Below are 27,165 nucleotides of genomic sequence, written 5' to 3'. Positions count from 1 at the left end.
TCAGTGAAGAGCTAACTTTGCTTAGATGTAGAGTAAGACACAGCAGGCAGAAAGTTGAACTCACTGCACAGAGTCATTTTACAACTAAATGTATCAAGTTTCTTTGATTACTTAATTCATCAGGCTATGGCTCTTCTGGCAAGCAGAAGTAAGATAAGGCCCTGAAAATACACAATGGTATAAATAACACAAGACTTTAAGTCACTGGCAGAATATTAAAGTACATGTAAACACCTACTGAATGGGTTTTAGTCTAATAAAACACAGTGTATCAACTCAATTACAGTTTTTAACATAATATACGATCGTTCGCAGATATCGTGCAGGATCGTTCGTCGTTCGTTTACCAACGATAATAATTGGAAGTGTGTACGTAGCTTTACTCTTAATTTCACAATTACTCCAGAGATGGTTGCATAGTATTTTTAAGGTGACTCTCCTAATGATGACAACAGTGGCCTATGTTTAAAAACCAAGTAACATGTACAAGTGTTTGGTGTGAATACCCATTCAGAGGAACTGATGTGTGGCTATGCTTTTTTCATTTAAATTGTATATTGTGGTTTAGAAAGACATTGATAACTGTTATCCGGTGGAAAATTGAGTGTGCTAAGAAAACATTCCCAAGTTTCCAAAATAAATTGTGTTCTTATATTATTCTGCAAGTAAATCACAATCCATTCCATTTAGAATAGATATTGCAGTTTCATCAATAACAGGAACATGGTTGGGGGAGAAGGGGAGAGCCAGCAGGAAAATGTCTTCCTCCAAAGTGCAGAGATGATTAGTACCAGATATTTTGGCTCTTCTGGAGTAGCAGGTATATTCTCGAACAGTTAACAATAACAGTAACAGTTAACAGTACCAACTTGTCTCTAGTAGGAGGTGAGTAACGAATATGGTAAACAACTGATAACTCCGCAGCCCCACAAGTTATGGAATAAATCTATCCAGGGGTCGTGCCTTTATGACATGAATAAATGTCCTTTTACTTGTTTTAATGTAAGAAACCTGGACCTGTAAGGGTAAGGAGCTTAGAGGATATCTATGGGGCCCAGCTACAATCTTTATACTCCCAAGTAGACCAAGGGGCCAGTGCAATTCAATAAAGTTATACACCTACCTGGCATTTGACAAGTAAGGATTCACTTGTAGGCACTTGGTGTCTGATTGTACAGGCTATGCCAGCACAGACAATGCTAAAGTATGGCTTCTCTATGTCTATGGCAGTCCTAATCAATGTCAATTAAAGGGGTTGGTAGGCAGAAAGATCTGTTACCTTGTTTAGGACTTCATTACACCTACATCGAACTGTAGAGTGTCTAATAAGGTTTTTCCTGTAAATGAAAGTGATGAAAAGTCTGAATGTTTGAGCTGTCACCAGTAATGGAATCTTAAAATGGGAGCTAAATGAAACTCTCTCCAAACTGACATGGGCATCTATCGGGTATAAAATAAAAAAGATAATTTAACAGCTAAAAGGCAGCCAAAGCCACCACTTTTGCATCTCCCTGCACAGATAAGCACATGGGGGGAAGCTTTGAATGTATTACATAGGGAGACTGGTTTTCAACAAATTCAGTTGAAACATTATGTTTTATATAGTTGGCTATATCTTTTGGTCAATATTAGGGCACTGACATTATGTTTTGCATCATTCCTGCATGAATGAGTGTTAAATAACTTAAGCAGCTCTCCTTCTCTTTTTCTTCTCTTTGTATACCAGAAGAGATGCTGCAGTAATCAGAATGAATAGAAATATACTAACAGGGAGCATGTAGAGCAAATAAATCAGATATAAAAGGAAAAGCAAACAGGGTACAGTACAATGAGGCTCTAGAATACAAAAACAAACATGATAAAAAGATATTTACCCGCTTACACTTTTTTTGTTGTTGTGGGCACCATTGGAGCTGTATCAGAAAAAGAATCAATTTTTGCCAAAAACAAACTCAGAACTTGTAGTCGATTCACCCAGCACTCTCTTTACCCTAAGGTGGACATAAGACCAGATACAAATTTCATGCTAAATGCATGTATGGTAAATATTGTGTAAGTAGTAGTGTTATGCACTTACATGTGCTTATTATATTTAACAAAGGATGGAACCTTCCATGTGACAGTGACTGGTTTTAATCTGAAGAAGGAGACAGCTATGTTTGTTCACGCAATAATCAGGATAATATCCACTTCCAGGACTAAGAAGCTGGCTTTGAGATGACATGGTCTAGTAAATCTTGTAAATCCTGGTATCTGTGACTGTGCTCCATTATGTACATTGTACATACATTGTAACCTGCTACATATACAGTACAATTAGAGAAATTTCAGACTGACCCCAGCGTTCTGCTTAAGTCCCAACCACTCCTATTCCACTGAATAGGAGATATTGGAAGCAATTTGTGCATGTTTGTATGATATTGCAGCAGCAGTGGATCATGGCGTGGTTCCAAAAGGTGCTTTTGGCTGCGTGGAGGAAGAACTGCACCACAATTGCAGCACTCCATACAGAGGTATCTGAGGATAAGAGAGAGCTTTTATGAGGGCTTTAGAGTTGTAATTCTCCTTTGGAAAATCTGTTGGAAAAAGGTGAGTTCAATGAGAAAAAAAGCCCTGATTACAACTGTGGTGGATCGAGGCCATGCCGTTACTTTTGGCCTTCCAATTGCTTTTACTGGTCTGGAGGAAGAACCACAGCACAATCACAGCACAATCACAGCACAATTGAGTGAACAGGTTACGTGGGGTGCAGTTTGCTGATCATGGGTGTATAAGTAGCAATGTGTCTGGGAACACCAGGTGTGAAGCACCCTTTCTGTGTTACATTCTAATCACCGGCTAAGATTAGACTAAGGATATGTTTCTTCCTCCCTGTGGCAGTAAAACGATACTGTTGCTGTTTAATGACACATCAGGAAAATATTTATACTTTTTATAGTAAAGGATAACTTTGGTGGCTCAGTGGTTAGCACTCAGGCCTTTGCAGTGCTAGGTACCAGGTTTGAATCCTGGCCAGAACACTATCTGCATGGAGTTTGCAGGTTCTCCGTGTGTTTGTGTGGGGTACCTTGGGTTCTCTCCCACATTCCAAAACATGCAGTGAGGTTAATTGGCTACCACCTAAAATTGACCTTATACTGTAATAAAAACATATGACTATGGTAGGGACATTAGACTGTGAGCTCCTTTAAAGGACAGCTAGTGACATGATTATGGACTTTGTACAGCGCAACGTAATATGATGGCGCTATATAAATACTGTGTAATAATATGAATACACCTGCAGTGTATTTTGTTCTCTAACCTACTATTCAGCGCAGCACCACTAGGTGGCAGATGTAAGTTATAACACTCCACACCTGTAGAAAATAAAGTAGGCTGCACGATGTTGGTAAGGGGGCGGGATCATCCCTGTGATAGGACAAGGGGCGTGTAACTCAGTGTTGTCTGTCATGACGTCATCAATCGGTGTCTGTAGTCACATGTTAGAGGGCACTAGTTGTGAAGAGGTGACCGGTTCTGGCAGTCATCATGTTGCAACCGGTCAGATGTGTCTTACAGAGGAGACTCCAGCACGGCTGCCGCAGGTCCCTGTCACTGACAGCTCAGTGCTACAACACTGGCAGAAAGGTGAGCTTCCATGGACACAAAAATTCTCCCTTCTCTATCACTTTCTATCATTCTGATGAAATAAATGTAATGTCTGCATACCACAATCATTATCATGATTTGGCTGCAGAGAGGAAAATGTGCAGCAATCACTGCTAACTTCTATACAGTCATGTTCAGGCTGGGACACTGCTCTGGGAGTAGTTTGGTAGGAAGACAGATCAGGTAGAAGCTTGTTTATGGACTTGTAATAATCAGCAATGTGAGATGTGTTCCAGAATGTCTAATAAAATTGTTTCAGCCTTCTATATATTCTATTTCTAATTTCCCAGAAAAATCACTGACTCCTAGCAAAGATTGCTAAGGGTTCCTTAAACAATGAACAATTTCTGCTTCTCAGGTCAGTTTAATTGATTCAAGGTTGGTTATTATTTAGGTTTGTCTATCTGTAAGGATAAAATTCTTCCCACTGGCCAGCAATGTAAGAGGCTTTTTTCCTATAGACCACCACACTAGTACACATAGTCCCCAGGTTACATATGTGATTGGGACTGTAGGTTTGTTGTTATGATGAATTTGTATGTAAGTCAGAACAAGTACATTATTTTAATGAATGCAATTAGGACAGATGTTTCTCTCAATATATTATTAGGCAACATGATGTCAGTTACTGTATAAAATCCTCCCTGTGAGTTAATCACAAAGCAATTCGAAAAACTTTATAGAGCCAAGACTATCACTAACTTCTGTAGCAAGCTGTGCTTTGATATGCAAAAAAGAACAATTGCAGAACTTGTCTTGGACATTAAAGAGTTACAAGATGTTACAGATCAGCTCAGCTCTTAACATCACCCACAACCTCAGCTGTGTTTAGCAAAAGATTTTTTCAAGCCTCTGTCCTGCACACGAGGGAGCAGGGAAGCCCCGTTTGTATAGTGTCGCATGTCCTTAACTTTGGGGACTACCTGTATGTATTCTGTGATCCACTAATTATAGAAGGGGTATTCTAAAGAACAAAAAGTTATTTAAGGGTTTCCCCCATGTTTAAAAGGTTGAGAAATGCTGAACTTTGACATATGTAAACATAAATAATGTATACAATGTCTCTGATTTATTAAAGTTTTCCAAAGCTGGAGAAGATACATGTTAATCAGTGAACCTGGGTGATCCAGCAAACTTATAATGGATCTGGTCCAGGGTTGAAAACATTTGCTAACCAATACATTTTAAGAAATCATTCCAGGTTTGCTTGATCACCCATGGTAACCTCTCCTGTCTGGGGGGGGGGGGCTTTAATAAATCAGGCCCCATGTGTAAAGACATTTGTTACCTTTCATTTTTCAGGGCCTTGTGTTGGGTGTCTATGAGAAACAGAAGGAGGATGAAAGCCTGGTGTTCACTCAGGCGGGAGACAGGTTTGATAATGTTGTGTCTGGAAAGCTGAGAGATCAGCTGACGAGGTAATGTATATGTCCTTGTGTTATGTTAGTTATACTTTGTAATGATCACTGCAGTTTAGGCGACTTTAACCTGTTTTTTTATTTCATCTACAGATCTGGACCTTCCCTCAAGAAAGGCAAATCACGGATATTTTATGGTTTACATGAGGTATCCTTTTCTATAGACAATATGACAATGTAAAATGTATAATAAGAAAAAAAAATTATTTACCCGGTATCCTTCGCTGGGCTCTTCCATATGCTTCACTCCGGGTTCTTCTACGTACGTCACATGATCTCGCACTGCGCAGGTGCAAGATCAGGTGACGTAGATGGGGAAAAGATCTTTTGAGCAGCCACGAGCATCCTGGGATGCGTGCACTTAAAAACAAATAAATACAATTTTACCTTATATAAAAAAGTTGTCAACCCTTTTATGTAAAGTAAAAATTTGGAGTTTCGGTCCGCTTTAAAATTCAAATGCTTATAGTTTTACACAATTTTATACTGATTTGACAAACTTGCTTGAGCAGTTGCTGGCACCAGTTGTGGTTTAGCTACATTTAAAAAAAATGACTTGACAGGTAAATTACATGTAGATGATAGAATTTTAGGTTTAGGTGTATAACATTTTGTTTATCAAGCAGTAATTATACCAAAGTGAAAAACTTCCGTGTGTAATAGCTGGCACTGATTGTGGTTTGGCTACTTTTTAAATACAATGACTTGACAGGTAATTAAATGTGGATGATAGAATTTTTAGTTTAGGCGTATAACATTTTGTTTATGAAGCAGTAATTATACCGCAGTGAAAAACTTCCATGTGTAATAGCTGGGACTGGTTGTGGTTTGGCTACTTTTGTACTTTATCAAAGAACTGACTTGATGGGAAATCCGATGGAGGTGATTAAAGTGGTTTCATTTTTTTAATATTTTTTACATCTCATAAACTATTATTACTATATTACATTAATGAGTATTCCCCATGTTCCTATATATTTCAACTTTTTTGCTTAGTGTTCAGTGACTGAAGCTCAGGCATTGAGCCTGATTTCCAGATTTGCTGGATCACCCAGGTTCTCCCACGATAATCATCTCCAGTTTTGGAGTGTTTTAATAAATCAGGCCTATAATATCTGTTGTATACATCATAATTACTACACAGATGTCAGCCAGATAATGTTCTCCTTGGCTTCCTATACTAAAAGAAACATGAGAGCTGCCAATGCTGATCACTTTCAAATGCTGGTTACCTACCTGTCTTAAGCACAAATACTTTTTGAGTTAGTGGGCCTGATTTATTAAAGCTTGCGACAGTGAAACTGGGGGATCCAGCAAACCTGGAATTAAATTCTTAAAGTCATTTGCTTTTTGTTAGCAAATGTTTTCAATCCTTGACCAGATCCATTCCAGGATTGCTGGATTAAGGCAGCATGGTGGCTAAGTGGTTAGCGCTCTGGCTTTTTCAGCGCTGGGTCCCAGGTTTAAACCCTGGCCAGGACACTATCTGCATGGAGTTTGCAGGTTCTCCCGGTGTTTCTGTGGGTTTCCTCCAGGTATTCCGTTTTCTACCACATCCCAAAAACATGCAGTTTGGTTAATTGGCTTTCCAAAATTGTCCTTAGACTGTATGAATGACAAATAACTATGGTAGGGATATTAGATGGTGAGCTCCTTTGAGGAACAGCTAGTGACATGACTTTGGTCTTTGGACAGCGTTGCACAATATGTCGGCGATATAAAAATATTTTGTAATAATATTTATAATCACCATGTTTCACTGATAAAAGTGTATCTTCTCCAGCCTTGGAGAGCTTTAATAAATCAAGCCCAAAACAAGCAAGCTGGTTAGAAGGGGATGTTTGAACTCTTACCTACATCCTACAAGTCAGTATTTCATAAGACATTAAAGTCATTGGATGAGAAAGACAGCCATGCATTTGCCATTTTCAGAGGAAGGCTTACCACTGGAAACCTTTAACTTGTGTTTTTCATAGTTCAGCTTCAAATCAGAACTACACCCCTCTATACTCACCTGTCCTCGTTCTGTCGCCATATTCTTCCTTCTTGCAATCTTTGGCCATCTTGATTATCTTATCAGGCTCGGTGATATGAGCGTTCTTTCAGTCCCGCCAGGCACAAGGGGAAACTGAGATTTTGGAGTATCCTGGCAACTAGCATTGAGCTGTGCATGTGCAGCTCAGCATTTTTGACAGTTCTCTAGACCAATCAGGCAGGTAAGGATGATTATTGCAGAAGGAACATCAAAAAGTGTCCATTTCTGCAATAATGACCTGTCTGATCTGGCATTTTTAAAAGTAGAATTTTCGTCCGGCTTTCACTGTAAAAAAGTTCAACTATTCTTGAGCCAAACTTTTAAAACATTTGAACAGCATAGGGAACGGTTAGAACTGCAGCAACTTTTCCACAGGTTGCTGTCTTTGACTTTGTTGGGAGCAACTGTACTCAATATTTGTCTTAGTGATGCCCTATTGTTACTGGAGTACTAAAGCATAGATTGTAGTAAAACATAGGGCCTGGTACACATGGACATTTTTGTGATCAGATTTCTAGTCTGATTTAAATGATCGTATCTGCAGTGATTGTAACAGCTAACCAATCACAAGCAAGTAATAGTCCTCAACAGAATGTGGAGCAATTGGATATGTTGGTAAATACACATCAAAGTACTCTACTTTGAGCCCTCTGTCTTAATGATCAGTTTAGTTCGCTTGAAATTATGAGCCCTTTCTAATCTTTTTTGTTTTTTTCTAGGGAATTGTTTGTTGTCCAATAATCCTCTGTTACCAGGACAGAAAGTGAGCACGATCCACTTAAAAGGAACATTTAGATTTTTAGATTTCAACTTTTGATATCAAAGGAAAGCTATAATTGCAGTTGAGCTTTTAAATCTTTCTCTTGGTCAAGTAATTATTTTTCCTCTTTTTTTCTTTCAGGAATATCCCAGTGTTATAGTGGTGGGACTGGCAAAAGAATCTGTTGGTTTTAATCAACTTGAGGTATGGAATGAGAGGAAGGAGAACATCCGGACTGCAGTGTCAGGTAATAGTCTTTTAATGGAAGTTGTTGCAGTTGGTGCAGTACACTATACTGTCATTACTGAGGGAAGCAAAGATTCTGCAAAAAAATGTTTAGTGAACACTTAAGCTGGATTTGTGCTATAATAATACAATTGTATTGTGGCTAGAATTCTTACCTTGTGCTACTAGGGTGCCAATCAGGCACTATATGTATCTCAATATACTTTATGTGACAAGATTTGTATAAGCCTTAAAACACCTGCTTTTTTTTTTTTTTTGCTGCAGTGAACCCGAGATGTTGGATTACTTTACCTAGGGTACAAAAAACAATTACATTTCTAGACCAGACACTATATACACAATGTTGTAGCTCCTTCCTATGTTTACAAGGGCATTTTCTCTGGGAAATGTCATTGGAGTAAGGTAGGGACAAAGGGGCAATAAATTTATGATGGGCATATGAAGCAACATCATGTCCTAATATCTCTCACACCCATGCATGGGTGTGAACTTTTGCAACACTACCAAACGTATCCCAGCACTGCTTGTGTGACTGAGGCCAGGGTTTTCCCCAGCCCTTTTTAGCTGAGCACACCACCTGGCACTTTTCAGTAACCACATGTCTGTTTTTGGGTACTTTTTGAAAAGTTGGGTCAAAATACAGGGGCTGCCACCTGCCTATAATTTCTTCCCACTCCGCTTAAAAAAAACTCTAGGTTGAACACGGGGGTCCTTCCAATGCTGACATTGTGAAAATGAATAATGTCCATATATATAATCCAACAGCTCGAGAAGAACAGTGAAATAATGAAATTGGCTTTGTATATGTATAAATTTGTCTTTGTTCTACAGTGGGCTGCAGACAGCTTCAGGATATGGAAATTGAACAAGTGGAAGTAGATCCATGTGGAGATGCTCAGGCAGCAGCTGAAGGTGCCCTTCTTGGGCTGTTTGAATATGATGAGCTTAAAAAGAAAAAAAAGAAACTTGTTTCTACAAGGCCATATGGGAGGTATATGTATTTCAATACATATTTATAATGGTATATTGTAAAAAAAAACATCAAGAACAGGCTAGCTTGTGTGTTTTCCGGCCTGATTTCCTGTTAAAGCACCAGATAAAAAAAGTACAAAAGAACAAAACGCTTAATCTAAAGAATAAAAATGTAGGCAGATCATTTAACTGCATTTTGTATCCAAGTAGCCACAAACATAAATGTACTGATTTTTTTCGAAATGAATCTTACTGCAGGTGTTCCTGTGACATTATCATACATTACATACATTTATTAGCTACATATGCAACTCTAATCTTTGACAAATAATATAAAGCTCATTATTGAACATCCACCTTCTCAGTTATATTTATGCCACATTATGCCACATTATTTCTACCTCTTCTGAGCAACTCACAAACACATTGGCTGCCTTTTTGCATAAGAGATGGACTTCAATTATTGTGGCATTAAAGAAAAGATTTTTCAATTTGGACACATTGGCTTAGTACATGGCCAAAACACTTGTAGGGGAATAGTTCCAATCCTTGTTTTCTTCCCAATTAGAAACCATATACATCTGAAGAATTATACCGTTGCTTATGTATGCTAGTGTTAGAAAAACAAAAACATAGTAGTACACTAGTTATCTATAGACCAGATTCCACCCAAAAAACAAACTTCATTGCTTATACAGTTACTATTTAGTATTTTATTGTCCCAATAGATATCCAGGTCTGTGATTATATAAGTGAGAGAGGCAAGTGACTTGCTCTCCTTTTTTTAGAAAACTCTTTCTGCTCAATGATTGGAGGAGAGACAGTCATGTGACTTTTCCATATTCTGGTTAATGTTTTTTTTTCAAATAAACCAATCAGACAAAAGCATATTTTTGCACCAAAAGTTTTATAACCTACCTGTAACAAAGTTTTCAATGTTAATAAGGATTCTTTAAATTAATAGCATTTTTCTACTATAGCCAAGAAGCGGAGGCATGGCAGAAAGGAGTGTCCTACGCAGAGGGACAGAACCTTGCTCGATACCTAATGGAATCGCCTGCAAACTACATGACGCCTACTAAGTTTGCTCAAATTTTTGAGGAGAAGTTTGGAAAATTGGGATGCAATGTAAAGGTCTTTACAAGGTAAGTCTTGTGTCTATGCATATGTAACTTGGAACTATGTTTCTGAGTTAACATTATGCACATCACAGAGTGATGGCACTATTTTAGATTATTCCAAACAACTAAAGGTAGGAAAATAAAATCAAATAATCTGTTTTTTCCCACTGAATTTTATTTTACACTGCGGGCCAGCACTAAGGCTAGAAAGGGGAACATCCTTAAGATCCACACAGAGGTCTATTGCTTACAGGAAGCACATACTGATACCTTCATATATGTGCTGGTACTGCTCAAATAATCACAGGCTGGGGTGGGTCCTGAACCAATCTGTACTGTTTGGTGTTGCAGTATAAACATTATGCAGGTTGCATAATGGGATAACAAAGTCAATTTAAAAGCTTTTTACATTTTTTTCCTTTTACAGTTGGTGTACAGAACATAGTATGCTCTTTGCTGTCCTAAGATATAAACTAAAAGTGCAGTTATCCCTTCAGCTTTAGGGTTATAAAAAAGTATTTTACGTACAGCAATTTCCCAACCTGCATGTGTGTTGCTGTAGTTCTTGTAAAACTTGGTAATTTCTCCACCAATGCAATTACCTATGTAGAAGATGTTACTTGAAAGAAAGTGTTCCTCTTAGGTAACTGTAAGTATATTGTATACATGATACTGTGCACAAAATGCCCTTCTAGAGGGACTGCACACAAGGCTAAATCACCCCCGTTGGAAAAAAAAACATATTAATGAAAATCATTGTAGGACAAAAGTACTTTAGGCCAGGCCAGAAAAGGGGAAACATGTAAGTACTGAATATAATAATAATAGTAATATATATAATATATTATACATTACTATTATTAATGTATTAGAAGATTATATTGTATATATTAAAAGGAAATTTCTCATCTAAAGAAGAAGTTATAATTAGGAAATATTGAAACTTTTTAGGAAGGGTAAAACATTAACAAATAATTACCTTACTATACATTGACCTGTAAGGGCCAGGGGGTTGTCCTAATAAATGAAAAAACATTTTGTCTAATTAGTAAATTGTTTAAATGAGTGTGAGCTGTCTCTTTCTAGCTTGTATTTTTAGTTAACCACGTCATGGTATCACGTTAACAACACTTTTCTTCCCTCTCCCTGTGGAAATAAAAGGAGAATAACATACGTTGTTATTGGCAAACGGTAGATAACTTTTTCTATTTCTTTCTAGGTCAAAACAGTGGATAGAAGATCAACAGATGGGAGCATTTTTAAGTGTGGCCAAAGGGTCAGATGAACCTCCAGTGTTTTTGGAAATCCACTATACTGGTAGCCCTGACTCCAAGGAGCCACCGCTTGTTTTTGTTGGGAAAGGAGTCACTTTTGACAGGTGGGAGAACTAAGCGTTGATAAATTGCTTTCATTGTCTGTGAAACTTTTAAATGTGTTTACTGTACAACTTTACTTCTGCTGACTAATAACATATTTTGGGGGCATGGAACATTATATTATGTGCTGCTACATGGTGAAATTCAGCTGATCCTATCCCACAATGTTGTGTATTTTTGTTTAATTCTCCTTCATTTTGAATAGCATGTGGATTTCCTTCCCAATCTGTGTTCACTTAATGTCTAGGTGTCATGTTCTAACATTTGTGAACTAACCAAGTTCTGTATCATTTTGGCCTCAACCTTCTTTATATGTGTAGTTGTTCATTTAAAGCATCATATCTAGGTGGGGAACACATAGTGCCTGATTTATTAAAGCTCTTCAAGGCTGGAGAGAATACACTTTCATCAGTGAAGCTGGGTGATCCAACAAACCTGGAATGGATCTGGTCCAGAATTCAAAACATGTGCCAGCAAATGTCTTTGAAGAAATCCATTCTAGGTTTGCTGGATCTCCCAACTTCACTGCTGAAAGTGCATTCTCTCCAGCCTTGGAGATCTTTAATAAGTCAGGGCCAAAGTTCTAATAATTTCAGATATTTACCATAATAAACATCTTATGTTAAGTGGATTTATATTCTTAACAGGGTCCAACCCCAGCTCATATTGAGCATACTCAATTTTCAGATCCATATAACAGAAAGACATGTCATAAGATAAAATGTAGTACCATTTATTGACACACTTTAATACAAATGCATTAAAATTAAAATATATTAATACAAATCTCAATATGGCTGCTCTACAATAGTTTCAACAATATCTGCAGAACCATGGTCCCCAGGCTTCTGGTCAATCATGAACAATATTGTGTGGTATAGATGAAGTCATTATCAACCTGTTGTAACCAGAAGCCCATTAATTTATAAGTGTTTCACAGCTTAAAAAACCTAACTATATATTAAAATGTCAGTATTTGATTTCATGTTCACAGTTCATACTCAATGGTATTGAAACATTCCATGCTATATACATACTTCTTTTTTTCTTAGTGGTGGAATTTCAATAAAACCATCATCAGGAATGGATGCAATGAGAGCAGATATGGGTGGAGCTGCTACTGTTACTTCTGCAATATTAACTGCTGCAACCCTAAAGCTACCCATTAATCTGATCGGTATGTATAAGTTCTATCTTTTGATACCTGTTGTGTAAATACAAGTCATAAGGCCTGATTTATTAAAGCTCTCCAAGGCTGGAGAAGATACTTTCATCAGTGAAGCTGGGTGATCCATCAAACCTGGAATGGATTTCTTCAAAGTTATTTGCTATTTGTTAGCAAACATTTTGAATTCTGGACCAGATCCATTGCAGGTTTGCTGGATCACCCAACTTCACTGATGAAAGTGTACCTCCTCCAGCCTTGGAGAGCTTTAATAAATCAGGCCCATTGTCTTTAATTGGGTGGAGGTGGACTTGTAGTAACCATAGGTACGAGGGGGTGCTGAGAAGTTCCTGGCTTTGGCTAGAAAGAAGAGAGCTAGAGTTATGAAATATCACATTTTTTCAACATATTCCCTCCTGAGACTGATGCACTTGGTACAGCGTAGTTTCAGCTTTTCTAGACTGTTCAAATAAAAGTCCTTTGGTTGGGCCACAAACCAACTCTCAGCTGCATCTTTGACGTCAGAAATGTCCTCAAAACGTTGCCCTTCAGGTGTTTCTTCAAATTCGGGAACAGATAATAGTCCGAAGAGGCCAGGTCAGGTGAGTAGGGGGAATGGTGGACCAATTGGAAACCCAGGGTGTTCAATTTGGCAGCCACAACATTTGGTCAACTTTCCAGGGATTTTCGTCTTGATTGCCTCTTTCAGCTGGACCAGGAGGTTAGCATAATACTGTCTGGTGATACTAGAGCCCTGAGGTAGGTAGTCCATCAACAGAATACCGTCTTTGTCCCAGAAAACAGACGCCATGACTTTTTTGGCTGATTTCTGGTTTAAAACTTCTTCGGCCGTGGGGGCCAGCTGTGGAGCCATTCTTTTGATTATTCCTTGGTTTTAGGATCATAGATGTGGAGTCAGGTTTCATCGACAGTCACTAACCTAGCCAAAAAGTCCTGCGTAGCTTCAAAATGGGCCGAAACGGCGTTGGACGCTTCAACCCGTTCCTTCTTCTGATCACTGTTCAAACATTTCGGCACCCACTTCGCTGAAAGCTTGCACATGTCTAGGATAGTGGTGATAATACACCCAACACGCTCCAGTGAGATGTCAAGTATCTGGGTTATTTTTTTTTTTCTCAGATTTTCGCCGGTCCTCAATATTCAGCTCATGAACAGCAACGAGGCACCCCCTCGTACTACCAATTAGTGTGGAGGGATTTAATGTAAAGGTTTTGCTTACACATGAGTAAAATAGAAATTAGTTTGTTAGCTTACATTTTCAATTTTATGTTTTTTACGTGCTTAGAAGCCTATTTGAGCTTTTGGATTAATTTAACTAAAGTACATGAAAACAAAAGCCGTGGTTTGTTTTTTCAGTTCCTTTTCATTAAAAAGCCTCAGCTTGAGTAGAATTTAATCGGCTTACTGCAAGGAAGGACCCTTGCTCCATGTGGAGAAGCAGTGATCTCTTTGCAGACATGCAACACACCTTTTCCTTAAAGTACTTCAACCAGAATGAGGCAAAATTGCAAAGCTAAACGTCTGATTCGTTGAGAAGACTTGTTGAATCTCTGCAGTATGACCACTGCTTCCACACAAAAATCCTAGATCCTACTGCAGCAAACTGGCAGACTTTTCTACATGTTTTACAATTTGATTTTTAAATGTTAAACTTCTGTTGATGAATTTAGGATGTATTTAACTAACTGAAAACTGAGAGTTCTATTAGGTTTTATTATTCATTAAAGCATTTGAAAAGTCTAACCGTAAATGGTGCAGTGTTCCTTGAGTGACCCTGCAGCTTAGCCAAGAATCTAAAAGATTGTGTTTAGTTAGCTGTAAAAACAGAGATTATTACTTAAGGTCTTTACACTTTTACCCCAAAACACCAAATCTAATTTATTTGTTCTATATTTAGAATAGATCAAAAAATTAATTAAAGTTGCAATTTTTTTTTTCCAGGTTTGGCTCCACTGTGTGAAAATATGCCGAGCCGCAGAGCAAATAAACCTGGTGACGTTGTGAGGGCAAAGAATGGAAAGACGATTCAGGTAAAACACCTGCTTTTTTTCTAGACTTTTTTTAAGGCTTTCTTTTCTAATGCTAAACATTTTTTTAGCTTAGGCTCTTATAAACTTATTTAGGAGGGTCTGCTTCAGTTCATACAAAAGAATCTGACCAGCTAATTTTATTTACTGCATGGGTTGCAGAAAGCCACGGTAGCTACAAACTATTGTACTTTTGTAATATTACTTAAGTCTTTGTTCATTAAACTGTTATTTGTTGTAATAAAATTGGTAAACATAAATACTTTGTGACAGGTGGACAACACTGATGCAGAAGGACGACTGCTGTTGGCTGATGCCCTCTGTTATGCTGACACTTTCAACGCAAGAGCCATTGTAAATGCTGCAACTCTTACTGGTATGTATATGTTAATATTGAAAAATGTAATACAGAATCTGTATTTAAATTGGGCTTTGTAACTGTACTTTCTAATAAATATTGTGTGTGTATGTTTATTTGTTTGTTTTCATTATGTATATGCATAATGAAAACACAATCCCCCATAAACCTTGCACTATTGTATGTGATCCACAGTAACGTATGTGACGTGTTGGTTCACCATGATGCTTAGGATTCTGACCAGCACCCCATAATCCCTTGCTAATGAACCTGCATTGTATTCATTCCCAATGGACTATCGTTGCACTGCAACGCGTGGTAACATATAGTCAATATATAGTGCAATTGTAAACAAGAAAAGATATACACGCACATTTTATGTGATAGAGTGTAGACAACTGCATTAAATGAATAGGCAAGCCATGGCATTACAGTGCATAATTCACAGTATTGTGGCCACAGAGTTGTAAAACCAACCGACAAAAAGAGGTGTAAAGGTGTTACCAATGTCCTAAAGGTGGAGATGGGGAGGCAGCTAGCATATTTACAATATTTTATTCATTAACTATGAAAGAGATGCATTTTTCTGATATAGTTCCACTTACCATACGCTCTTATGCAGGTGCTATGGACGTGGCTTTAGGATCTGCTGCTACTGGTGTGTTTACCAATTCTTCCTGGGTGTGGACCCATCTTGAAGAGGTTTGCCTTTTTTTTTTTTTTCCTCTTATGTTTTGTTCCTTATTGTTTTGCATACCTTTTACAGTTTACAAATACCCTTGGGCAGAGCTGTTCAGAGGTTCAGGAAATAGGAGTTTATTTATGTTAATTAAGGCCTTTATTCCTCTAGCCTTTGGATTAAGCTCAGACCTCTGGCCAACAAAATTGCTTTCATTGGTCATGTTAGTAAGATAGTAAAATAACTTTGTGAACAGTATTGTTAATTTATTGTGCTTTTTTGTATGTGCTGGCGCTTCAGGTATTGTAACACAAAGTTTTATTTATTACCATGCAGGATTAACAGAAATATGAAATTCTTTGTCTATGTCTGTACTCTGTAGACTACAAGTAAAAACCTCAATTGTAAGTTTAGGCAAACAAATGCAGTACATTTCTTCAATATATTTACCTTGTTTTATCCCTTTGCTGACAGAACTTTAGTAAACTCCCAACTTTTTGGATTGAACTGACAACACACTTCCCCCACTTCATATCAGTCCTCCCTAATTATGTTGTTGCTAAACTATAAAACACTTACCGGTATGTCCCGTCAATTTCATAACCGAGGGCATGGCCGATAAACTGGTTGGGATGTCAAAACGGCAGACATAACTTTGTCATCTCACTATAGGAACTTAGGAGATCATTGGATTTCTGGCATTACCAACAAGGATTCTTTTACAACATTTGAGATACACAGTTGGAAATATATATGTTTTGTGGAAATATGCATTTTTTTTCTTTTTCCTTCCTAATGTCTTCCTGTGTTATTTCTAAATCCTTTGATCTCCACTTGTAGTTTTGAGTGATTAACCCCTTCAGGTTGTTTTCCAGTAAACTGATGTTTTTCTGGCACTTTCTCTTTTTTTATCCCCTACTAAAGTTGGTGCATATTACTGCTTATAGGTACCAAAATGCACTTGCCAGGATTTAATGGTCAAAATATGATGTAATTATTTACACATTTTATATAACAAAAATGCTCATTTATGTCTGTTGATTGTCAGAAGCTGACCTTTTAAAGTTCATAAATCTGTATTTTCTAAATTTATTGTATTGTTTTCAGGCCAGTACTGTGACAGGGGACAGAGTATGGAGGATGCCTCTGTTTGAGCACTACAGTAAACAAGTGACCGAGTCTGCACTCGCTGACCTTAATAATATTGGGAAATACAGCAGGTATGATAACAGTCAAAGCTTTGTATTCTCCTAATTTTAGTGACGGATGGTTTGAAGCATCTGTAGGCATGGAGAAATTAAAAATGCACTTCTATAATTTATATCAGCAGAGCAACACCATAGCTGTTTGAGGAAACCTACTGATGAAAAAAGAAAATTCTTTATTGATCCTTACAGTGTGGATTACAAAACAATTTTTATAGTCCTAGAAAAGGTTGGATCCAATTGCAGTGTCAAGTTCCACATGCAAACCAGGATTTCTTCATAAACAGTCATTCCTGCCCATACCTTGGTAAGGTTACAGCTGTTTATAAGGAAATACAAAAAATATGTGGAGGTGACTAATGGTGGCATGTGGTAATAGGTGAGCTAGGTGCAATATTAGGGCATCTTGGTATGTAGGTACCACAAACTACAAGCGTAATTATCAGGTAAAAGGATGTGAGAAAATCCAGATTCAGAAGGTATTATTAAAGTCTGAAGCTTGTTTCTTAGTTAACTCTTAGTTCTACTTCAACGCCTAATCCATCCAGAAATACGACAGCTTTGAAAAGAGTGAAAAAGCTTACCTGTGTATGTGAGGCTTGTACAGGAAATAGGAGAAACAGGTTGTCACTGGACTGAAGGAAGTTATCAAAAGCAATAAAAACAAAGTTGTAATTTTTCCTCACTCTACTAAAAATGTTTTTAAGTTTAGCCTTAAAGAGTATTTAGTCCAAATATAGTTTTGGGGGGAAATAGACAAGTACACTGTCAATAAGCTAAGGTCAGTGGGTTTTCATGTGACACAAAGGGTTTAAAAAAAAGGCTGTTTACTCCTTATAATTTTAACGGTAATTCACTTAATTGGATAAATGTTGATAAAATTCACTTTTAAAAGATTGCCCAAGGACTTGCAAGGTTACCTATCTTTCACATAATTGCATAGCTGACATCAGGGGAGATTCGCCTATTTACTAAGGAAAGCTAAAGATCCCTTACAAAGGAAAATATTCACTTTGCTATCTGAATGGCTTATATTTCTTTGGTAAAACTACCTCAAGGTGTCAGGAGTTGTCTGCTGCATGAATGAAAATCACAGAAGTATTTTATTAGTAGACTTACTGTATGGCACTTTTCAGATCTGGAGGAGCGTGTACCGCAGCTGCATTTCTTAAGGAGTTTGTCACCATGCCTCACTGGGCTCATCTAGACATTGCTGGTGTCATGTCAAACAAGGATGAGATCCCTTACTTACGCAAAGGAATGTCAGGGCGCCCTACAAGGACCTTGATTGAATTTGCTGATCGACTCAGTAAAGACAAGAAACCTTCATAAAGCTGAATGGAATGGAATGGACTGGAAGCCAGAGAATCTTTGAAACATAATGAACTTCACATTTACTTAAAAATACTTAAAATTACACATTTTCTATCTTTTTATTACTAACACATCTCCTCCAATATCCATGCCATTGTATGGTCTGCAAATACAAATCAATAATAGTAAAGTTAAACAAAGTGTTTTCTTTTATATATTTGCCAATGTCACTAGCACTAGCACCTCTTCGTATGGGACCATTGTTTTTGTTTTTAGTGGTGTGGAGGTTTCTCTGATCTTAGCTCTTTTGTAGTTTACCCAGCATAGACAATCTTTATTACTAATTTCAGTATGAATGGGGCTCATCCTACACATTGAACACAAAATACATAAAAATAAAGCATTTAAAAATTGTCATGATAAAATATTTTTAGAAAATATAAAAGGTGCACAATTATGTTTGTTTTCAATGATTTTATTAGTTTTACAAATTTTAAACCCCATTACATTTAAAAAACCTGTACAAAAATAAAAAACACAAGACAACCACAATATAACGGGATACAAGTATGTTCACAAAATGTAGACAACTGTGAAAGGGCTAAAAACTACACTACCCAAAATTGCAACACTAAAAGCCCTTACAGGCCAATAATTTGGGCCTAAATGGAACAAAACTCTGTTATACTTACCTGTCTCTGTTCCACTTTTTTTTTTCCTTGTGATCTTTGACCATCTTGATTTGCCAAGCTGAAATGAGGTAACTCCCGTGGAGGTGTTCATTTAGTCTGAGCACTTACAAGCTGGGATGTGCTGGGTATTTCAGCTACTGATGTGCAGCTCAGCGTTTTTGACACATGAATGAATCAGACAAGTAAGAATATTTATTGCAGAAGGGACATTGTCTGTCTTCAATAAAGCTCTGCCTAATTAGATATTTTTAAAGTAAAACCTTAGTTACACTTTAATAGATGATCAAAGATGGCCCCAGAATGACTGTACCCACATTTTATAATTCCTCAAGTATTAGGAGCAAATGTCATTTTTGCACATGTGTGTGTTTGGTAAGCGGAGCAGGGACTTAAAAAAAGTTCTTCAGGTGTTTTTGTGTATTTATTTTTTTTACTATCACAAGGGGCCGACAAAGTTTGTTTAGCATTTTTCCACAGCTAAGTGTCTGTAAAACACGACCTTGGCAAAGTTATGCTACCATGCTTGGTGCTTCATTTCCTGTACTGTAAGGTTTTTCTTGCTGTCTGTCTTTGCCCTGGTGACCAAGGCAGAAAATTATAGAATATTTAACACCTTACGCTGTTCACTAGATGAGAAATAAAAGGAACATCTTTGAATAGAAACATATAGGAAATTATTTCCTCTTATTTTGAATCTTTAATTACCAGTGTATCCAAAAAATGTCTTTAATATGTTGAAGGGACCCTTAAAAAGTGTATAATAAAAGACCAGGCTCATATCTGAATACTGTATGGCCCTCCATTCTTCATTCACAGCTAAAAAAATCGTTACTGTATTTCATTAAGCCCTTTTGCTGTAAGCCCCATTACCCCTTTGATGTAGGTGCTGTATCCATAGTGCATAAAGGGGGACCCAGAGATTTTCAGCCTTATTTCTTCCAGAATCAGAAAGCGTAGTTTTAAATGTTAAAGCGGGAACTTTAAAATGCTAAGTATTTTAAATTTCCTGCCTATGGTCCCCCCTCCAGCCACACACGAGCAGATGTCCGTCTGGCATCTGTTCCCCTGCCCTCGCGTCCCCAATAATCACACGCCGGGGAAGCAGATGCTGGCCGGGCATCGCCAGGTTACACAGATGCCCACCCGGCATCACCAGGGGAAAAAGATGCCTGTAGAACTTTTAAACTCCCTGGCCACATTCAGGAATACCACCAGGGAGGTAATATCCCGAAACCTTAAAGGAGAAGCCAGTCTTCTGGCTCATCCCCTACCTGAGATTCCTGCCTGCTCTGCACGGTTCACTTTGCTAAATGGTAAAGCGATTTACTACTTATCTAGATCGACTATCCTGTCCCCCTGCTGTTTGAATGGGTGCAGGCAAAATTATAACATTTAAGTGTAGATTCACAGTATGTTTTGTTTATGGTTTGAACAAAATAACCTTATGTTACTTACCCTACAGGACCCCTCTTCTCTGTCCATTTTTTATTTACATTTCCTCTTCCAAGGGGTGGGTAAACATATATGAAGATTTGAGCATGGGACACTACAACCAAAGAGTGTGGGACACTACAACACTATTTCCACCTAGAGTTAGACTTTATTTCCCTTTAACCCTTTTATATAATGGGAAAAAAGACTAAATGAGAAAACCCAGAGTGTTCTGGGATACATACATCACATATCCCTGGAGTCTGCTGGCTGCCCAGATCAGGATCATGTGCACAATTGGCTTTCCTGTTATGTAAACAGTCACAATGTCACGCATGCGCAGTGTGAGAAACAGGTGACGCAAGAAGAAGAACCTGGAAGAAGATGATGATGCCTAATGTCTAGCCCACGCAAAGGAAAGGGGACAACATAGGAGCAACTGAAATAGGATTGCGGAGGGATTGTTATTATTACGCAATATTTATATAGCGCCGACATATAATGCAATGCTGTACAAAGTCGATAGTCATGTGACTAACTGTCCCTCAAATCGGTATACAATCTAATGTCCCTATTAATTGATGGCTTTTTTTTTTTTTTTACTCCATGATAGTTCTGCATTAAGTCTTTGCTGCTTACTTGCAAGAAGCCTCACAGGTCAGAGAATATTTACAGGGGATAGAAATTTAATCCAGCAATGAATCCAATATTGGCATGAACATTTCTAAGACCACGTGACAGGACCCTAGTCTGACACGCCTTTTCAGGCTTGCAACACGTGATAGCGAATTGTGTCACATGGTACATTTCTAAACCCTCGTAGTGGGACATCTATCTCACACTACGTTTCATACCCCCGTCACGTGACTGTGAACTGTGTCACATGATACACTACGCTAGCTCCCTTTCAATGTACGGAATTCTGTGTGTGCGCGGCGCTTCAATATGACGCTGTCTGTATTTGTTTACATTCCCAGAGTAAAGATGGTTCCCGCGGACTGATATATAATAAGCGGCCCTCAGTTAACATGGTGGCTGACTTCCGGGTGGTGTTCTTTCTTTTGAGAGTTTGAGCTGTACCATCCCCTGGCTGTCATGGCGTCTTCCTTAAGCGGGATGTTTTCTAATCAGCCGCCCGGTCCTCCTATGCAACCGGGAGGTTCCGCTGGGCTCATGTCTACTCCTCCAGGGGCTAAAAACCCCGGGAACAGCACGCTGGTGGACGAGCTGGAGTCGTCATTCGAGGTAGGATGATGATAGAAGGGTGACAATGGTACCGAATAGAATTTCCTCACCTCTGTAATGATTGTATGACCTGCAATGTGGAGTGCAGTGCTTGTACCGTATAACCAGTAATGGGGTTTAATGTTCATATAGTGACCTGTAATGGGGCAGGCTCAATGCATTAACCTCTGGGGTGGTACCGTGCGACCCGTCCTGAGGCGCCATTACCGTGCAGCCTGCCCTGGGGTGCCCAGCGCTGGTACTGTGCCACCCTTCATGTGTTGTTCTGCACTCATGAGGAATGTAATGGAGTTCTCAGTACTGCTACTATATGAACTGTAATGGGGGGCTCAGAGCTGGCACTGTATGGCCTGTCATGCTTTGTTTTGCACTCATACCATATGTCACGTGACCTGTCATGGGGTGTACAATGCTCATACCGTATAATCTGTCATGGGGTGCTGTCATGGGGTGTACAATGCTCATACCGTATAATCTGTCATGGGGTGATCAGTGCTCATAGTGCATACAGTGCACACATAGCCCAATAATACAGAGCCATTTATTTCTAAATAGCTGTTTGTCTATCGTCGTTGCCATACAAGACAAAATGACAGGTTCTCCTGATAACCCACCTGCTGATATTTTATATTGCTGATATTACAAATGGTTAAAGCTGAACTCTACCTTACATTCAATCTTGCTTTACAACACTCTTAATTTACAGCACTGGGATCCCAGGTTCAAATCTAAGGCTACGTACACACGTCCAATGGTTCTCGTCTGATGATCGGCTCAGAAAACCCGGACAAAAATCTGGCGTGTGTCCAGCGCCCATCGTCCAAACGACCATCCTTGCGGATCCACGGACGACTAACGATCTTAATGGAAGTGAAGGGGGAGAGCGAGCAGCGGGGTGCCGCACTGTTGTTCTCCCTCTCCATAGAGCAAAACTGTGCTCTATGTACAGCACTTATTCATGCATCGTGCAGTGCTAGTCGTTGGAAAGGATTGTGAAAGATCCTTTTCAATGACAATTATTGCACGTGTGTATGCAGCCTTAACCAAGGCAACATCTACATTGACTATGTTCTCCTTTTGTTTGTGTTGGGTTCCTCCTACATCCCAAAACTTGCTGCTGCTAGAAAATAATCACCTTCCCCCCCACACCGGCCCTGCATTATAATTATGGTAGGGACATTAGATTACATGATTATAAACCTGGTGAAGCTCTGCAGGATATGTCAGCACTATATATTAACATTGTGATACATAGAAGCTGCACCAAGTCTCATGCTTGTTTTTTGGGAGACACAAATGTATTAGGCCTGCATATAGACCCCAAAGTTTTGCTCGATTTTGTGTTGAGTAAATACCTAGCAAATATAATTAACCTCAAAAAAAGAAAAAAAAAAGCTGCAGCTGGCATTGGTTACAAATATGTTCTTACTATGTGCCATTCTAAAATTGGGCTCTGCTGTACAATCATCAGTGTTTAGTTTCCTTTTTATCCGTGTATTTACTTTTGTTTATTTATTTACTTTCAGGCCTGCTTTGCGTCTCTTGTAAGTCAGGACTATGTGAACGGGACAGATCAGGAGGAGATTCGCACTGGTAAGAGCCACAAAGACTGATTAAAAAAAAAAGAGTACCTTTTCTATACCTCTACTCACATCTTCTGTGTATTTTAATGTTTTGTTAGGAAAATAAAAAACCTAAAGCAATCTAACCTTCACATAGCAAAACAAACCGCACAAATTTAACAAAGATTAAAAAATGGATCGTTGTTCGACAGTACAGGTATAAAGAGAACAATTTTTTAATAAAATATACTTTTCTATAAAAAGTCATAATGGAAAGATAAAATAAGAGCATATATGAAGAGTTCTCCAAAAAATGTAACAGGAGCATTCACTCAGTGATAACACTGTTTGTTTTTTAAGAAATAAGAAGGAAAAGGATGATTAGGGGTAGAGGAAGCAAAACTAATCTTCCTAAAAATTAGAAGAGAAAGAAAACGAACATCAGAGTAATCACCCTAACAAGAAAGGTATTGAAGATATTGGAGCCATGTATCCCAAGACTTCTAGAAACAAGCGGTATTATCATCATCATTATTATTATTGTTATTAACCTTGCAGTTAAGCCCGACCTTCGCTCGGGCAAAAAAAAATTGCAAGGATGGTTAAGCCCGAGATTTTTCACTTCTTCTTAAGGATACAGGCATAAAGATAAAAAGTGTGAGCAAGCCAGTTCCAGATTGCAGAAGGGAAAGGTAATGTCCTTTCTGCAATAAAATTTGATCACGGTTTGTTTTGTTTTTACACTCACTCAACCTTACTGTGCTTTTGTATATAGTTATCCTATTATAAACCTGTACTGATAAGTGCTTTACCACGGACCCTTGCTGTCCTATTCATAGCAGATTACTGGTTCTCAAAGGCAGTTCTGTTTTAGGGTTCTTGTACTGGCTGAGAAAAATGCTCAACACGTGTAGATGGTCTTCCAAATCACAAATAGGCGGATAGAAAGTCATTTTTGTAGGAAATATTGAGCACAAAATATTGATTTTGCCTATTTATGCCCGGACTAAGTAATTCCTCAGTACTAATTTCACCTTAGTCATTTAAGAGGCAAAAGATTACAAACACAGAATGTGGGAGTGCCAGTGATAGAAATGTAAGCAATGCAATACTGGAGGGGTACTTTTACATGCTATTTTGCCCAACTGTTGCAAACCTGTTGAGCATTCTTGTTCCTTTTGGCAAAAATTTTCTGGGGGTAAATTTTATCTGCTGTGTCGTGTTGGTTCAGCTTTACGTCAAATTTGTGAGTAAATGTAATTGTGATATTTGCTATAATGGATTGCTGTTTTTTTCTTCAGGTGTTGAACAATGCATTCAGAAGTTCTTGGATGTTGCCAGACAAACAGAATGTTTTTTCCTGCAGAAAAGATTGCAACTTTCTGTACAAAAGCCAGAACAAGTTATAAAAGAGGTAACAATGTTTTTTTTTTTTAATAAAATGGCTCCTTAAATACCTTCTCGAATAAAATATTACATTTTTAGCTTCATGAGACAATGGCAAAACTTCCCCAGATCCTTTCCTCAATCAGTAGATTCTTGGCACCAGAAGCCTTTCCTGTCTCAACCATCTGTGTTGTGAATAATAGATCAGTCCAATGTTTATACGTTGCACACTCATGGGTAGCTCACCACTGAGAGCTCAATGTTGTCTGATAAGTGGGAAGTACAGTGACTTGGGACACTAGTTCTTCTCCTCAGGGTTTGTGAAGTTTGTAATGCATATTACAACCTGTAATGCAAATTAAATCATCAGGGTTAGCTATTCAATTTTCAATGCCCCCGAAAAAAACCCTGCAAGTTCTTTGGGGTATGACTCTATTAGTTTAGTACTGTGACTTTTGTCCAATACTTTAAGGTAAAACTTTAAGGTGTATGGCAATTATTATGACAGACAGATACAGACAGTGACACAGGAGGAGGCGAGGACACTTCCCTGAAGAGCTTACAATCTAGGAGGAGGGGGAAGTATCACACAATAGGAGGGGGAATATTGTATGGACCGAAGTAGAGAGGGTTTAGGAAACCGAAGAAGACAGGTAGGCAAGTTTGATAAAAATGGGGTTTGAGTCCTTCTTTGTAGACTGGCAAATGCAACATGCTAATTTGTTACGGTAATTTGGCTTGCATTTAAGATAAAGTACATTTCTGTGTTTCGGTTTTAGAGCTGTTTACTTTTCATAGTATTGTTATATTGTATTGTATGCGGAATAGCAGTTCTAACTTTACAAAATGCCCATATACTGAAGGCATATTACAGAAATTGTCTAGTCTCTGCAGCCCATCCCCTTATAATACAAAGATCACAACCGTAAACAAAGTTTAGTTATCCAGTTCATAGGCCCGCTCCCATCTTCACATCAGCTGCAGACACAAACGGGAAAAGCGGTAACAATAAGGACATACTCAAGATGGATTAAAATCCATTTTTACAGCAAGATAAGTAATTGTCAGTGAGAAGGTTCTCGCTTATCCAGAGCATAGAGAAGCTAATAATTTAATATCCACGTTACAATGGTGATTACAGTTTTCATCCAGAAATATTTTTAAGCCAGGTGGGAAGAAGCTGTAAGTGGGTGGCAGCCCCTTTATTGTGATCCAACTCTTTAGTAACCGCCCAAAAACAGCTGGCTAGTTACTGAAAAATGCCGTGTGGTGCTCCCAGCTAAAAGAGACTGGGGAGAACACTGGTTATTGGATTAAGGTGTCTGTGCTGTGTGTATAAATATTGTTCTGTTGTAATTTCCTGACAATCATTAGAACTGAAATGGCTTGAATAAGCAACATTTAATGTCTTCAACTTTACAAAGACCAGTACAATTTGAAAGTCACTGCCATTGGCCAAGTGGGAATTGTTTTGTTTTTAAAGATATACCCAAGCATTAGAGTATAGGTATATTTTCACGCGTTCTACAACTAGGTTTGCAGCACTGAATATGTTTGTGTTCTTTTTATTTTATGACAGGATGTCACAGAACTGAGAAGTGAGTTGCAGAGAAAGGAAGCACTCATTCAGAAGCACCTTACTAAACTCCGCGGATGGCAGCAAGTTTTGGAAGACATTAATGGTGGCCAAAAAAAGACAAATGAGATGGCCCAGGGGCCACTTGCATACTTGGAGCAAGCTTCGGCTAACATTCCTGCTCCTATGAAGCAGACATGACACTAGTGTATGGAAAAGCTCACTGTCATTCAATAAGGACTTTTTTTTACTATGCCTCATAAAACTATAATGTGTTTACATGTGTTTCCTGTCAAATAAAAGCCAAAAGTATTTTGATACAGTGCCATGTAACTAATTTTGTGTCCCAAAACAGGTACAAATCCTCACTTTGCAAAGTTTGCAAAAAATAAATGTAAATGTAATAATCTATGCCCACATATGTTGGTGTTGTAACACTTTTGAGTTTTCTAAGTACCCCAAATTTAGAGGCTTTCTCATCAATGCATTAAGATTTTGAGATTTATAAAAATTCATATTAGGTATCTTATTATTTTAACGTGACATTTATTTAGCTAAATTGAATATACATTTTTGTTTCAAAGCAAAACAGACAAGTGCTACCTATGAATAAATAAATATAATTTACATTTTAAGAAACTCTCATGCAAAACCTTTGCTAGGGTTTACAGAGAATGGTCCAAAAAGGGAATCTATTCAGTGAATAACAAAAATGCCTTTCTGATACTAGAATTCAGAGCTCAGTGGCCATACTGGTTTAAGCTGATAGGAACAGTAACTCAAATACCGAGGTCTTCGGAGTTGGTACATAAATCCTTTGACTCCAGCATCTCAGTTTATGGTACCTATGGCCACAACCTGGATTTGTTTCTATTCAAATCTATTTAAACATACAAGGGTTTTCATCACTGCTAAAGCTCACCAA

The 27,165-nt window shown here is 38.2% G+C and overlaps 2 protein-coding genes across 2 annotated transcripts; both read left to right on the top strand.

Annotated features, from left to right (window-relative positions):
- The first annotated feature begins 3,471 nt into the window (after positions 1–3,471).
- On the top strand, positions 3,472–18,548 carry LAP3 (leucine aminopeptidase 3). Its single transcript, XM_072406409.1, has 13 exons — positions 3,472–3,630; positions 4,954–5,069; positions 5,163–5,217; positions 8,006–8,111; positions 8,942–9,101; positions 10,063–10,227; positions 11,423–11,581; positions 12,632–12,756; positions 14,707–14,795; positions 15,066–15,168; positions 15,773–15,852; positions 16,937–17,049; positions 18,171–18,548. Exons 1-13 carry the CDS (start codon positions 3,532–3,534, stop codon positions 18,364–18,366), a joined length of 1,566 nt encoding a protein of 521 aa, XP_072262510.1. The 5' UTR covers positions 3,472–3,531; the 3' UTR covers positions 18,367–18,548.
- A 2,907-nt stretch (positions 18,549–21,455) lies between these two features.
- MED28 (mediator complex subunit 28) lies at positions 21,456–26,562 on the top strand. The gene is made up of 4 exons (XM_072406411.1): positions 21,456–21,716; positions 23,243–23,309; positions 24,580–24,692; positions 26,244–26,562. Exons 1-4 carry the CDS (start codon positions 21,567–21,569, stop codon positions 26,439–26,441), a joined length of 528 nt encoding a protein of 175 aa, XP_072262512.1. The 5' UTR covers positions 21,456–21,566; the 3' UTR covers positions 26,442–26,562.
- The last annotated feature ends 603 nt before the right edge of the window (positions 26,563–27,165 follow it).

This window comes from Pyxicephalus adspersus, chromosome 3 (genome assembly GCF_032062135.1).
Source record: "Pyxicephalus adspersus chromosome 3, UCB_Pads_2.0, whole genome shotgun sequence".
Lineage (NCBI taxonomy): Eukaryota > Metazoa > Chordata > Amphibia > Anura > Pyxicephalidae > Pyxicephalus > Pyxicephalus adspersus.
Note: the sequence above shows the minus strand (reverse complement) of the source record. Positions and strands in the feature narration are given on the sequence as shown.